This window comes from Panthera uncia, chromosome D1 (assembly GCF_023721935.1).
Source record: "Panthera uncia isolate 11264 chromosome D1, Puncia_PCG_1.0, whole genome shotgun sequence".
NCBI classification, from domain to species: Eukaryota; Metazoa; Chordata; class Mammalia; order Carnivora; family Felidae; genus Panthera; species Panthera uncia.
In genome coordinates, this window is record NC_064808.1 from 109,349,407 (window position 1) to 109,364,396 (window position 14,990).

Sequence of the window (14,990 nt, forward strand, 5' to 3'; positions counted from 1 at the left end):
TCCCTCCCTCCTCCCTTCCTTCCCTCCCTCCTCCCTTCCTTCCCTCCCTCCTTCCTTCCTCCCTCCCCCCTTCCCTCCCTCCTTCCTCCCTTCCTCCCCCCTTTCCCCCTTCCTTCCTTCCTCCCTTCCTCCCTTCTTCCTTCCCCCTTCCTTCCTTCCTCCCTTCCTCTCCTCCCTCCTTCCTTCCCCCCTTCCCTCCTTCCTTCTCTCCCTCCTTCCTTCCCCCCTTCCCTCCTTCCTTCCTTCTCTCCCTCCTTCCTTCCTCCCCTCCCTCTCTCCTTCCTTTCTTCCCTCCCTCCTTCCTTCTTTCCTCTCCTTTTTTTTCTTCCTTCCTTTCTTTTTTTTCTTCTTTCTTTCTTTCTTTCTGCCCCTACACTTAGCTAAATCACGTACAACTTTCAAGCAACATCTTGTCTTAGGAATCATCTCTAACTATCCGAGACCACAATCATCTTTTTTAAGGAACAGACTTAAGTTAGGGTTTGCATTTAAAACCTGGCCAGCAATTTGCTCTGTCTGGAGGCTAGCTTTGCTCTGGGTCTGTGTGAATTCAGTCAAGTGACTGCTTTGGTTTCCATCCTAGCCTCCCAGGGAAGTCCTGTTATCCCCCCCACTCCTCTCCATCCTCTCTCCCCACACAGACACTGCAGACCAAGAGCATCAGGAGAAAGCAATGGTTTGAAAAGGCCTCCTCTAACCCTTTAAAGCAGCTACCTACTTTAGTTCTGGGAAAAGCTCCCTAAGCCTCCCTTCGATCCTGATGAATAATTTCTTGGTTCCCCTTAAACGCTTTCAACATAGAGACTTTTGTACACATCCTAACAAAAAGGCCCCCACCTTCATTTGTACAAATGTACATATTAAATGCTTAACAGGTTTTAAATGATTTCTCGTTAAACACTAACTTTAAAAAACATTACATAACGCATGACACTCTTTGGAGATCACCCAAGTGACTACATTCCGTACTATTTACACCACACTCATCTGAATCTACCTTTTCCAGAACTGGCAGCCAAGACACCACAAGATGTAAGTTCTTCAAACACAGCCAGTCCCCACTGCGGGCACATTCCTTCAGCATCTGAATCGCTAAATCGGCTTGACCCTGACCCATAGCAACCTGCAAGACAAAACACAAGACTTGTTGTAGTAAACACCCACTCCAGTGACTAGCACATTGGGACCGCGCTGATGGACCACTAATTACTGTTATTCTAGGCCGATGAGGACTGAAGGCGGGCCCTGCCTGAGACTAGCTGCACATGCAGTCCAGTCGTGACCTTGACCTGTGAGGGAGTCAAGCTTCCACTGCCCCGTCCATCCTCCTGCCACGAAGCCCGAGGGCCTTGCTCTGCTAGCAGACCCTGAGAGCGGGAGGCCTGCGGCCCAGTGGCCATCCTGCTTGAGAGGAACTAGGAATGCCTTGCTTAGGTTCCTTATCTGGGTTCTCAGAATAAATAAGTAAGTAAGTAAATAAGTAAGTAAGTAAATAAGAAATTAAGAAAGAAAGAAAGAAAATTAAAAATACAATACAAAAAACAGATCTGATCACACAGAACATAATAGATTCAAATTATCCTGCTTTACATACTGAACCAACTCAGTTATTTTGATGAGGGTTCTAAATTTTTACTGTTTGTTTATTTTGGAAGAGAGAGAATGAGCAGAGAGAGAGAATCCCAGGCAGGCTCCGCACTGCCAGTGCAGATCTCAACATGGGGCTCGATCCCATGAACCGTGAGATCATGACCTAAGCAGAAACCAAGAGTCAGATGCTTAACTGAGTCACCCAGGTGCCCCGAGGGTTCTAAATTTTTAATAAGAAATACCACTGTGTTGCCATTTCCAATAGCTGTCTTATTTTTGTCCTTCCTTAACAGAAGATTTCTAATACTTTTCTATTTATTAAAAACAGTGCTTGAACTGTTTTGATGCACCTATTAATCTTCCATTGTTAAAATGCAAAAAAAAAAAAAAAAACCCACAAAAGACAACAGAAAAAAAACAATTTGCTGAACAGAAATTATAGATAATAATAGACAACTCAAGGGCGCCAGCGTGGCTCGCTCAGTTGAGCATCAGACTTCGCCTCAGGTCATGATCTCATGATTCCTGGGTTCGAACCCCATGTCAGGCTTTGTGCTGACAGCTCAGAGCCTGGAACCTGCTTCGGATTCTGTGTCTCCCTCTTTCTCTGCCCCTCCCTCTGCTCATGCTTGCTCACTCACTCTCTCAAAAATAAACATAAAAAAAATAAAAATAGACAACTTAGGATTCTCCAGGAAGCCTCAATCATGTGAAAAAAATCTTAAAGAGTCATAAAACCTCAGAAAAAAACATTTACTACAAAAATTTTAAAATATTTTGTAAAAACCACATCAGGAATGTTTTGAGAAGACGGTTAGCCACTCATCCCCTCAAAAATCTACACCACTGCTTCTTAAATTAAAAATTAACTTAGCATATATAGTCAACAAAGCAACAAAACTTTAAAATAACAGAATTATATCTGTATTTAAAGGCTTTCCTACATTCCAACAACTGTGGAGGACGTTTCAACAGTCAAAACTACTGCGGCTGCAAACAGCTTTGTGCTTCTGGTAAAAGCATTTGCTGACAGTAGAATCCATGGCCAGGCCGTCCTTCGGACAGACAGGGCAGGGACTGAGGAGGGACGGCAGGGACTGAGGAGGGATGTGTCCTTATCACAGCAGGAGCAGGGTGAAACCCCATGCCCAGGAGCTGGAGAGGCACCTGCCCATGGGCCCAGGCCCTACCCTCTGGCTGCCTTGTGTCTGGGTCCCCACAATATTCCTGCTTCTCCAGTTTTGGTCTTTCTCAAGTGTCTGCTTTGTAATCATTATAATTTTCCCAATAAAAGCAGTTTATTTATTCAGTTGTCAAAAACTGATGGTAAATGAATACATTTTCAGACCTGCATGCAGACTGAATCTGAACAAACTAAGCCCCTAGATTTACCTCGAGAAAATGTGCTATATTACACAAGTTTTACTCAATAATTTTTATACTTCAGCTTCTGCAGGTAAATATTGCTGTGATTTACTGTAAAAGCATCCAAGGAAAATTATTCTCAAAAGGTTAGCAATTATTTTAGCTTCTTATTACCGTTACAACAAATTATCACCACTTAGTACGGTAAAACCAGGAACATGCCTGATTTCTGATCTAACACTAGGGATCTGGCTTTAATATAAAGGTAGTACCACAAGGCTGCGCTCTTCCCGGAGGCTCTGGGAGAGAATCCCTCAGGCGCTTTTCCAGCTCCTGGAAGCCTGCCACACCTCCTCCTTGAGGCCACCCCTCCATCACTGGCCCCCCTACCCCTGCCTCCACTCCACCTCCCGGGCTGCCCCCCACGGCTCCATCACCAGCCCCCCACCCCCAGCCCCCCCGGACTCCGCCTCCTGGGCTGACCCCCACTGCTCCATCATTGCTCCCTCCCCCTGCCCCTGCCTCCACTCCGCCTCCCCGGCTGCCCCCTAGCAGGGCATGCAGACACTGAAGTGCAGGGCAGAACTCCCTCTGGGGGGAGCCTGGGGACCAGGACGTGGGCACTGTGGGGGGGCCAACAGGATGGACCATGGCAGGGAGACCAAAGCTGGGCAGAAACAGCAGGTCTCTGTGCTCACCTGGTGGTAGCACTCTCCTCCGCGCTCAGCATTAGCCAGCTCCTGCAGCTCCTGGGAAGGATCTGCACCCGGGGAGATGATTATCAAGACGGGCTCAATCTCCAGTGTCTCTTTGTAGAGGCGTTTGAGATTTAGAGGGAGCGGGGACAGCTCTTTCAGTCCTGGAAGATAGAGATTAGAGACGTGAAAACTTTGTAGCAACCTGATTCAGACAAAAGTCTGTTAAATCTAATTGCAGGATGTAATACAGAGAAGAACCAGGTGACTTAATCCCGTACAGTTTTTTCACTGTGAGATCCCTCACTCACCAGCAATAACTCACATCTGTCAGATACTGGAGGTGCCGGACATTTTTCTGAATGCTCTTCACTTGGGATATCAGCGACTCACTGCACCACCACCAGGCAGGCACCCTGACTGCCTCATCCAGCACAGGAAGAAACACACCATCAGGGTTGTGGCCTCAATAGGTAACTTTCTGCCTACAAGAGAAGCCTGAACCCAACTACCCGTCTCTACCACTATTCACTCATTTCTATGATAACCGGGTGCCTGCTCTGTGCTGTGCCCTGGGAACCAGATTTCCGCATGACCTAGTGAACGATTTCACCATCATGATACACGAGGGCTATGTCTTACGCCCACGCGTTATGAGAAAAAAAAAAAGTGGTACAGAATGAAAAGAATATAAGTTTGGAGACAGAATACGTAAGCTCTCAGTTTAGCCACTGACCCTGTACAAATCACTAAAATACTCTGTGCCCAGTGTCCTTGGTTGTAAAAAAAAAAAAAAAAAAGCATAAAACAATCCATAGGCCATTTGGGAGCAAAACAGGATATGATAATAAAAAAGATTCCACATATTCATTACCTACTCTATGCTAGGCACTATGCCAGATATTTATTTTACATATAAGAAAACTAACAATCAAAGAAACTGAATTTGCCAAAGGCCACCCAGCTGCTGCTGGCTGTATTCAACATAATTCACCTGTGTGTCCTCTGACTCTGAAGCTTTTCACAAACTCAAGTCCTATACAGACAAGAAACTGTAATTTTGCTATTATGTTTAAACCTCCTTAACTAAAATTTAAATGTTTCCATGATTAATGTATTGAGTAAAAGCCAAGCTAAAGAGGACCCACTTCAATTAATACTTGTTCATACTTGTATGAACTGAGCTAAACAAAACAAAAAACAAAACAAAACGGACTAGACACAAGAGTTGAAACCAGGATCAGCAGAACCTAACAGAATGCCTACAGAGGCAGCAGGAGCTTTCCTGTGTCTTCAACACTGCACCCTAGAAATACTGCACCCTAAAAATTCTAAAATCACTGGAAAAGGACACTCAAAGCTTTCTGTAGCAAGCACTTTAAAATATAAATTCAGGGGCGCCTGAGCAGCTTGGTCACTTAAGCGTCCCACTTTGGCTCGGGTCATGATCTCACAGCTCCTGAGTTCAAGCCCCGCGTTGGGCTCTGTGTTTTAGTATGGAGCCTGCTTCGGATCCTCTGTCCCTCTCTGCCCCTCCCACACTCGCACTGTCTCTCTCAAGAATGAACATTAAAAAGGCCCTTCTAGATAACCACGCTGAAAAGACACATTTCACATGTGGCCCACGCCCTCCACTCCTCACAAGAGGAAAGAATGATAAGAAATGTCATGAGCAGAAATATCCCTAATCTCCAGGAATTTGCCCCAATAGCCTCTGAAAGTTGAACTGCGTCTGTAGTATACTGTATGAATTTTAATTTTAACTAAGTTGACATGGCTAACAATCACCCTGTTTTAAGACCTAATCAAAAGGAATTCTTATGGACTTGCGGCAGTGTAACTAGAAATGTTTTCATTTACTCAACACATTTATTCCTAAATTCAATAAACATTCTAGGCCAAATAAATGCACTACCTGATATTGTGAAATATATCATAAGTCTTAGAAATGGGCCTGGCCTTTGACTCACGAATTTAAATTACAATAATTTAAGAAATAATCCAGGATGTGAGTGCAGATTTCATCCAGGCTGTTGATATTAGTGACAAGAGGGCAACACACTGAGGAGTCTGAGAGCCATACAGGAGGGCTGAAGTTACAGAAACGGTGCATTTAGAGGTACATTCCTGAAAAGCAGATTACTCAACAGACAACATAGTCCACACTGTAATATACACGCTTACGTGCTCGAACAGAATAGAAAGAACTGCATTAACAATGACTAGTAACAAGCGTTTCCTATTTTCTATTCTTCCCCATCTCCTCACGGAGCTCTATTTACACGTATCATGTGATAAAAATGTCAGGATACATATATTTCCCTACAAAATAACTACTGACTGAAACGTGTTCTTTTGGAAATTATATGCCAATATAAAACTCTCAAAATTTAAAATACAGGGGTGCCTGGGGCTCAGGTGGTTAAACGTACAACTTCAGCTCAGGTCATGATCTTGCAATTTGTGAGTTTGAGCCCCGCGTGGGGCTCGACGCTCTCCATGCAGAGCCTGGAGCCAGCATTGGATCCTCTGTCCCCCTCTCTCTGCCCCTCCCCGGCTCACACGCTCTCTCTCAAAAATAAATTTAAAAACTAAAAAAAATTTAAATGCAGATTGCCACATCATGTCTTAACAGACCATATACTCGATGAGGACAGGAGACATGTCTTGTGCTCACCATTTTACATGCACGCTCTAACATAAATTCAAATATTCCTTCTAAAGTTAAAAGTCCACAGAAAAATATATGTTCATTAGCTCATTTTACACAATATTTCAAACTATTGGAACATTTTGGATTAGAGAAAAAATCCTGAAAAATATACCATTTATGACTCAAGTCATGTTCATGCTACTTTGAATTTCATATTATTCTGCCCACAAAACTCCAATCTTATAACCCTACTGCATTTTAAACGAACTAATCTTTATATATTATCATTAATTTTATTAACCCAAGTAACTTCAATTCATTCTATCATTAAGACTGTTAGTGTGAATCATCCAGAACTATTCCATGAAACTGAAGAGTCAAAGATGTTCACTGCATTGTGAATGATCACAGTACAGAACTACTCACATATCACTGGGATCGTGGGCCTGGGTGGTTTAGTCAGTTAAGTGTGTGATTCTTGCTCTTGCTGCTCAGGTTATGATGCCGGGGTAGTGGGATCGAGCCCTGGGTCAGGCTCTGTGCTGACAAGCATAGACCTGCTTACGATTCTCTCTCCCTCTGCCCCTCCCCTGTTCCCTCTCTCTCTCTAATAAAATAAGATTTTTTTAAAAAATCACTGGAATTTAAAATTTTGACCATTCATCTTTAAACCGTGTCATTTCTTTTAAAAGTAAAAAAAGAACAAAAATGGGTCAAAGAAATAAACCTTTATTGCATTCTATTTTACTCAGATAAAATACTGAAATAATAAAAAAGAAATAATTTGCAGTTTCAAAAGGAAAGAATATCAATTCTGTACTTTTTAAGTACCTGAGTAAAAAAAGCAGCAAATTAACATCAAACTATTATAGGAGGTAAGCGTAACAGACTCATTCTTGCTCCCTCACCTCGTCCTCCCCAACAAAGAGACCGACAAGCTTCTAGTGTACAAAATCCTACTTCCTCATTAGAGATAAAACGTATCACAAACGTCAGTAAAAAGAAAGAAAACCGATAACCACTATCTAACGTAAGATGCTCTTTAGAAACGGACTAATCCTCGAACCTAGAAACAAAAAGCCACACGTTTTGTGGAGGCCGAATCCCAACCCTGTTTCAAGATTCCTGTCCTTGGTTGTGCAAACACTCACCTAGGCACTGCTGGGAAGGCACTCTGCAGGTGGAATTTTGGTTAGGGATATTACAAGAGCATTAACCTCAATTATCCCAGCGGGCCAATGAATCACTAGGACCCTTAAAAGCCTGCAAAGTCAAGAGACGCCACAGAGAGAGGCAGGGAGGATGAGGCGGAGGAGAGAGCAGAGGGACATATGGGGAGCCTGAGGAAGCATCAGTCAGCCACTGCTGGCTGTGACGTGGAGGAAGGGCCTCTAACCTGGAGGCGGACTCCAGGGACAGAGAGGAAATGCCGACCTCAATCCTGCAAGGGCACGCGGCTGAATCGTGCAATTCAGTGAGCCTCCCCATAAGAGCAGAGCGGCCAACACCTGCACTTAGCCCTGTGGGATCTGCAGCGGAGAACCCAGGCCAGCCGCCGGGCTACTGACCTCCCCTCTAGAGCCGGGAGATACTACATGGACGTTGTTCTAAGCTGCTAATTGGTGGCAATGTGTTACAGAGGCAACAGAAGATGAATATGCATGTCCTTCTGTCCTTCCCCTTGCTCTCCCACACAGCTTCACGAGACAGATGGAGCCGTGGAAGCAAGGTCCCCCCGGATGGGACGCAGGCACGACTAAGGGAAGGGGCTGGGGAGCGGAGGGCTGCGAGGCTCGGAGACTGTCCCCTGGAGGGTCTTCCTGAGAACACGACGCCCTCCGCGAATGCGCCTCCTACCAGCCTCACCATGCAGCACAAACCCTGCTCAGAGCAACTACTCAAAGCCAAACGTGACCAGCATAACTCAAGTCGGGGTATGTGCATGTGATGACTGCTATCATGAAAAAGTAACAGATGTGGCTGGTATACGCGAGCTTGGAGGACTCTAGTGACGCGCCTAAGCTTCCGGGACGGCTCTACTACACTGAAATGGACACCACTTAAAACACAACTGTTTAAGTTACTGCTTTAAAGTTTAAACATTATAAAAAGAATTACTAAAACTTAATAAAAATCTTTCCGTATGAATGATGCTTGAAAAATTACATTTGAAATCAAATCTTTAGAATTTCATTAGAAAGATAAGTGCTTGTCATTCTCTAGCAATTTGAATTTTTAAAACTTATTCACACAATAAAAACCCCAATTTTATATGAAAACTCTATTAATAAAACCATTTGACCAAACACAAAGTCATCTAGCCATATACCAGTTTATATAACTTTTGCTTAAAAATAGGCAGAATATGGTTTTAGAAGTATATTAAACTTACAAAGCATTTGAATATGTGAACACCAGGAGGTTTTTAGTTAATGCTGTTAAGCCTTAAATACCATTTAATCTGGAGGTGAAATAGCACCGCCACGAAGTGTTCCAAAGAATGGGCATGAGGTCACACTACAAAGTCAGCAGGAAAGATCTGCTGCAACGCGGTACAAGGACTGGGGGATGGAGGAAAGAACGGACTCTTACCAACTGCTCCGAAAAGTGCCTCGTTTTACTTAAACTCACATCAAGTTATAGAAACATACAATAAATATATAGATAAGCCAGAAATATATTAGACAATGTTGAGTCCCACAAAGAGAATTAAAACAGGCTGATGTGTTGGTACCAATCAGATGGCCCAAAGAGACCTCTCTGGAAAGGCAATATTGTAAGTTAACATCTGAATGACACAAAGGAGCCATGCATTTAAAAAAAAAAAAAAAAAAAAAAAAAAAAAAAAAAAAAAGGTGCATCCATCCAATACCTGGAGCTCATCACAAGAAGTGATCTATGAAAGTGCTGAATCACCAAATTGTACCCCGGGAACACTGTATGTAAACCGTAACAGAATTTTTAAAAAATAACATTTTTTCTTAAAAGGTATTCAAGAGAATAGTAATCTTTACTACTGGAGAACTCGGAACTATTATTCAGGACATTGGAAGATACCCCTGTATTAAATAAAGTCTCCAAGAAAGGATTAAGAATAAAAAAAAAAAAAAAAAAAAAAAAAAAAGGAGAAAATGCCGCAAACAGACGGTGCAAAGGTCCTGAGGCTATTCTGCCCACTTAGGCAAAGGGGGAAGCATGAACAATGTAAGATGAGGTCAGAGAAGCAGAGTCTTATAAGCTTATGTAAGGAAGCTGGATTTTATTCTAAGTGTTTTGAGAAGATTTTGGAGATTTTATGCAAAAAGAGAGATAATTTGGTTTGAACTTTTTAAAGGTTACACAGCTTTATGAAAAGAATGGACTGGAAAGGAAGCAAGAGCTAAAGTAGGGAGACTGAGTAAGAAGAGAGCCACTGATGGAACATACATTTATAGCCTCTGTGCTCAGAAGCTGTTTAAGGCAGAGGAACACAACCATAAAATCAATGTGTGCCCTCATGTGGCTTGTACTCTAGTTAGAGAACAATTAATAAACACATTAATAACAGAATGTCAGAGAGTACTAATAGTTACGGAAAAAAAACAAGACAGAAGAGTGTGAATACGGGATTTTAGACAGAGCCCTGAGGGAAACCTTCGCTGGAAAAACGCCATTTGAGCAGAGAAGTGGGGAAGACACCGGGGGAGGGGGAGAGCTCCCTTGGAAGAAGGAACAGCAAATGCAAAGGCCCTGAGACTGCAGAAACGCACTGGGGGCTGCAGGAGAACAGGAAAAGGGACGGCGGTCACGGCTGGAAGGGGCTGAACGAGGGTGGGAGTGGTAGGAGAACACTGTGAGGACTCAGGAAAGGAGCGACCCATCAGGGGACGACGGACTGAGGACCCTTGTCATCCAGGCACTCTGGCTGCCATGCCGAGAATGAACTGGGCATGGGCAGAAGAGCAGCCTCAAAAAACAGCAGCCCTGCTCACGCGACAGTGACTTAAAGCGGGTAGACGGCAGTAGAGGGGCGAGCAGCGACCGCGCTCCGTGTATGTTCTGACGGCACAGCCACAGCGGTGACGGGAGCTGAGGGGAGAGGCGCTGAGACTGTGCACTCGGTTGGCAGCAATGACACCACGTGAGTTAATTCACAGCAAACCCGAGAGATGGAGCCCAGAAAACTTGCTGGTTTCTCACACCTGCCGCTGCGAGCTGGTCCGTCCACTGGCCCCTGCCGTGAGGCCATTCCCTCCGGAGCGTCTGCCGTGGGCCACGAGGCCTCAGTTACAACAGGAAGTGAGCGGGTGCTTTGCACCAGGACGCTCACACCTTTGTCCCAACACGTCGTTTTCCAGAGTCAACGCCACGCGTCCGTAACCGGTGCAGGAGTCACCGTCAAGCTGTCCTGTGCACATCCGTGTGTCAGCGAGCAAAGTCCCTAGCTAGGGGCACCGGCCACAGCACCTGACGGGCGCCTACTGGCCGCGGGACACCCCCACCCCCACCCCCCGCCAGGACTTCTTTCGGGGAGGCATCCCCGGGACTCTGAGCGGGGCACGGCGGGACATTTCAGACGGAGGCCAGGAGGTCCGTCCCCGTGCACGGAACACACAGGCAGGGACGAACGGGGCTCCACAAGCTGCGCGGGGCACAGGGACACACAGATACAGGAGGAGACAGACAGAAGCGGAGAAGGGAGAGTCCTGCCCTTCCCCCGCCGCGGGTCCCCCTTCCTCACTGCCATGCGCCTGGGATGGGCGTGTGTCGCTCACAACCACTAGTCACGGGGCCGAGCATCCTGCCAGAGCGCAGCGACCACAGCGCAGGCGGCGAGCGCTCCACGCGCCGTCCGCGCCGAAGGGACGTGAGGCCCAGCGCACGCCCTCGCAACTCCGTGTTCCCGCCCGCAGCCTGCCACGTGACCGGTCCGCCGGGGGACCTCACGCCGTGTGCGCAAGCTCACGTACACGTACACGTGCTGGCGGAGGGGGCGGGGCAGAGGGCATAGACAGCCTGTGCCGGCACATCCCCCAGGAAGAGGCTCGAGGCTGTCCTCGCAGGTCCTCGATCATGAGTGGAGGCGGGTCACCACAGGGGCGGGCCCTGGGGGCGGGGCTCCTGCAGCACGCGGGTGTCCCGGCAAGAAGTAAATACGGGAAGCACCGCCCACCCGGGACACACGGCCACACCTCCCCGTGCACACCCGACTCCCCTGCACCCCTGTCCTTGGAGACGGAGTCCGCCCGCAGCGCTGACGACTGGGTCACCTCCCGGCATGTGACCGTCCGTGTCTGCTCTCAGTCACACAGCGGCTCTCGGTGTCGCCAGTGACCGCTGCCCGAGTGCGCAAGCCCCGCGTCAGTCCTCAGGGACAAGACGACGGTCGCCGGCACGGGAACTTGCCAGCGACAAGCGTGCAAAACCCGGTGTATTGCCCCCAGCTCCCGAAGACGATGTCGCTAAGTCATGTTAGGCTCGCGGGACTGGAACACACACAGCTGGAACACACAGTGTCATACATGAGTAAGATGTTGGGGGCCGATGGAGAACTTCTAGCGACAACGCCAGGACACTTGGTTACCTAGGCCCGATCTTCTACTTTCCACCTGCTTCGGGATGAAGACCGCTATTCTCGGAAGGGGCTCCTTTCGCTAAAATACGGGCCTTAAAATGGCTTCTCCACGTTTTCCTGAGCAAATCAAAATACAGACTATAGAACTTACTTACAAATGAACTCTACCTTTTAATCCTCTAAGACTACATTAAAGATGTAAATAATGGACTGCATAGTTTGTAATCTGAAAGACGCACACACTCTTCGTTTTTTTACAGCAAAAATAACTCATTTTGAAGACTTTCCCCCGAACCCCAGACTACGGTCATTTACTTGTTTTATTTTGTCTAAATCAAACATTTGATTCCCTGCTTAAAAGTCCTAATCAAGAACAAATGTATAAATGTCTAAAGGGCGTTCACAAGAAAAAAGTTTTTAAATTTCAAACACCTTAACTAAATGCAGGCTGTCAACTATGCATCAAAGTGAATACATTAAGTACAGTTACATCCAACACCCATTTTTCTTTAATCCAGTAGAGGCGGTAAGATAAGCAGAATGAAGGGTAAGACCCTCTAATATTCTAAACTAAGGTTAACATAAAATAAAATGTAAATTAACAAAATAATTCAGGTCAGTGCTCAAGTTCCAGAAGAGTCCCGCACTTACCCAGAGCTTTGCAGGCAAACATGCCCATGGCACTTTGCAATCTGTCTGGTCTGAGCGCCTGCACCACGAGAACCTTCAAAGAAAGTGCAGGGTAGTTTTAAACAATACAGTTCACACAATAGGTTTAAACAATAATGTTAGTTAATGAAACACGTATTTACTAACATGTCAGCACTGATCAATGTGGCACAATATTTACTTACACAGTCACAGTAAGTATATACAAAGACATATTTTTAATAAGGAAAATATTAACTAAAAGTCCATTTATTTCTTCAAATTTATCATCAGAAGTCAACACGAGCATGTCATCATCACAGGGTCAGCTATGTCTTCAGTATCCAGGGAGTGGCCACGTGGCAGCTGCCAACGAGGGTATAAAGGCACTTTTGATGATCGTAGAGCAGAGGCCCAGAAATCTTGTCTAAAATTTTCAAATCACTGTTTTCATGCGCAAACATGTATATACCCAGGTGTTTAAGTTTTCAAGAAACGTGCTTCCTAGCTTCCTTTCCTTTCATCTCAAGCCACACTTGGTACAGGAGCACCGACCAAGGAGATACAAGAAGACACCAGCACCAGCAGCCTGGTGACCAGGGACACCCCTTCCCAGAGAGACCGCCAGCTCTAAGCCCTGGCCTACCCCAAAGACCAGAACCCTCCAGTAAGTTCAGTGCTCCGTTTGATACAAAACGGGAGAGGAGGGCCTGGGCCTCACGAGGCAGTGTTTCCCACAGACAGAACCCGGGAAATGAGAGAAGAAGCCGCACACTCTAATTTAATGTCTTCCTGTGAGACTCTCTCTCTCCTGCAAAATCACCCTTTGGGCTACAGCACACGGAGACACCCAGGCACGCCTGCCAGTGACTGCACTGTCTGGGCACACGGCAAAAGCAGAAAGCCCTTCCCCACGTTAACATCACAGGACATCCAAAGGCAGAACTTTCATTTAAGTGGCTTCTGGACGACAAGAGAAGTATCAGATATTTTTATGCATTTAGAGAACTTACCTGCTGAAATAAGGAAACTTTCTTTGCAAGAATAGACGGAAACTCTTGCTCACACATTGAAGTGTGATAGTAAGTACGCCACAGCGCTTCATCTTCAAAGCAGAGGGTCTGATAAAGACTGGGGAGAGCAATCTACAACACAAAAATAACCCTACACGGTGAGCTACAAGCAAATGTGAGTCTGTGTGTATATATATGTATTACTAAAAAGGCAAATGGAAACTAATTATTGATAGATGCTTATCAGTTGTTTTCCCCTTTATATTGGCTTATCTAATTATTTCTAGATCAGAAATAGTATGATTAGGGTCGCCGGGGTGGCTCAGTCGGTTAGGCGTCTGACTTCAGCTCAGGTCATGATCTCACAGTTCGTGCGTTCGAGCCCCACATTGGGCTCTGTGCTGACAGCTCGGAGCCTGGAGCCTGCTCCAGATGCTGCGTCTCCCTTTCTCTCTGCCCCTCCCTCGCTCACGCTCCGTCTTTCTCTCTCTCTCTCTCAAAACTAAGTAAACATTAAAAAAAAAACAGTATGGTTAGACTTATCCAATCCAGAACTAGATAAAATTCGACATTTCCAAAGTAGTATCAGCTCAATATTTGCAAGTTAACAAATCTTTTCTTGACATAAAAACATTTGTACTTATCTATCTCCACCTTGTGGAGAAAGGAATCCTTTGTTTAAAACCAGTACATTTTTTACTGAGTCCTGACGGACATGTCCACGGGCACGTTAAGCACCACAACAGAGTTCTACAAGAGATTATAAAAATATGCTGAATTTCACATCAACATCAAATCCTGAATAGAACATGGCTTTTCTAAACCACATTCATTTATGCTGCACTCATGAGCACGTTGCTTCCTTTGCCTCTAGATGTTCTAAATTTCTACTTATTAATGTCTACACAAAAGTCCTCATAAATTTTTACTGAGTGTTCAATATTCTCCTTAAACAATTATGATCTCTCAGGGATGTTCTTCAACATATTCATTTCCTTCTACCTCAAATAGTATTCTCTCTTCCAAACTTTGTTTTTAATCTTTTTCAGCCTTCTTTGTGGTATAATTGACGAAATAGTACCTATTTGAGTGCTCTGATAAGCATTTATTTACACTGCAATAATTACCACAATGAAACAAATTCACATTAACTCAAAAGTTACCATTTTTTGTAATAAGAACACTCAAAATCCACTCTTAGTAAATTTAAAGTATACAATATGGTACTGTTACATAGAGCCACCATGTTACATTAGATTCTCTAGAACTTACTCACCTTATAGTCAAACATTTGTACCCAGTGTCCAACTTCTCTCCCCATTTCACACAACCCCCAGCTCCATTCTGTGGAATGGCAGCCTCCATTCTCCTCTCAGCTTTACTTAGTTCACGTTTTTATGGATGAATAATATTCTATTACAGAGGGATAGATCACATTCTCTTTATCCATTCATCCACTGATAGACATGTAG

At 45.1% G+C, this 14,990-nt stretch overlaps 1 protein-coding gene across 4 annotated transcripts in view; it reads right to left on the minus strand.

The window, feature by feature from the left end:
* DYNC2H1 (dynein cytoplasmic 2 heavy chain 1) overlaps positions 1-14,990 on the minus strand; it is a 348,288-nt gene that overhangs the window by 152,750 nt on the left and 180,548 nt on the right. For all 4 annotated transcript variants that reach the window (XR_007454148.1, XM_049614182.1, XM_049614176.1 and 1 more), the window contains exons 74-77: positions 13,519-13,650; positions 12,509-12,581; positions 3,654-3,814; positions 998-1,123 (exon numbers count right to left, since the gene is read on the minus strand). Coding sequence is in view for 3 of the 4 variants with exons in the window: in XM_049614182.1 (XP_049470139.1) it covers positions 998-1,123; positions 3,654-3,814; positions 12,509-12,581; positions 13,519-13,650 (492 nt within the window). In the remaining variant the exon portion in view is untranslated. The remainder of the gene's footprint in view (positions 1-997; positions 1,124-3,653; positions 3,815-12,508; positions 12,582-13,518; positions 13,651-14,990) is intronic.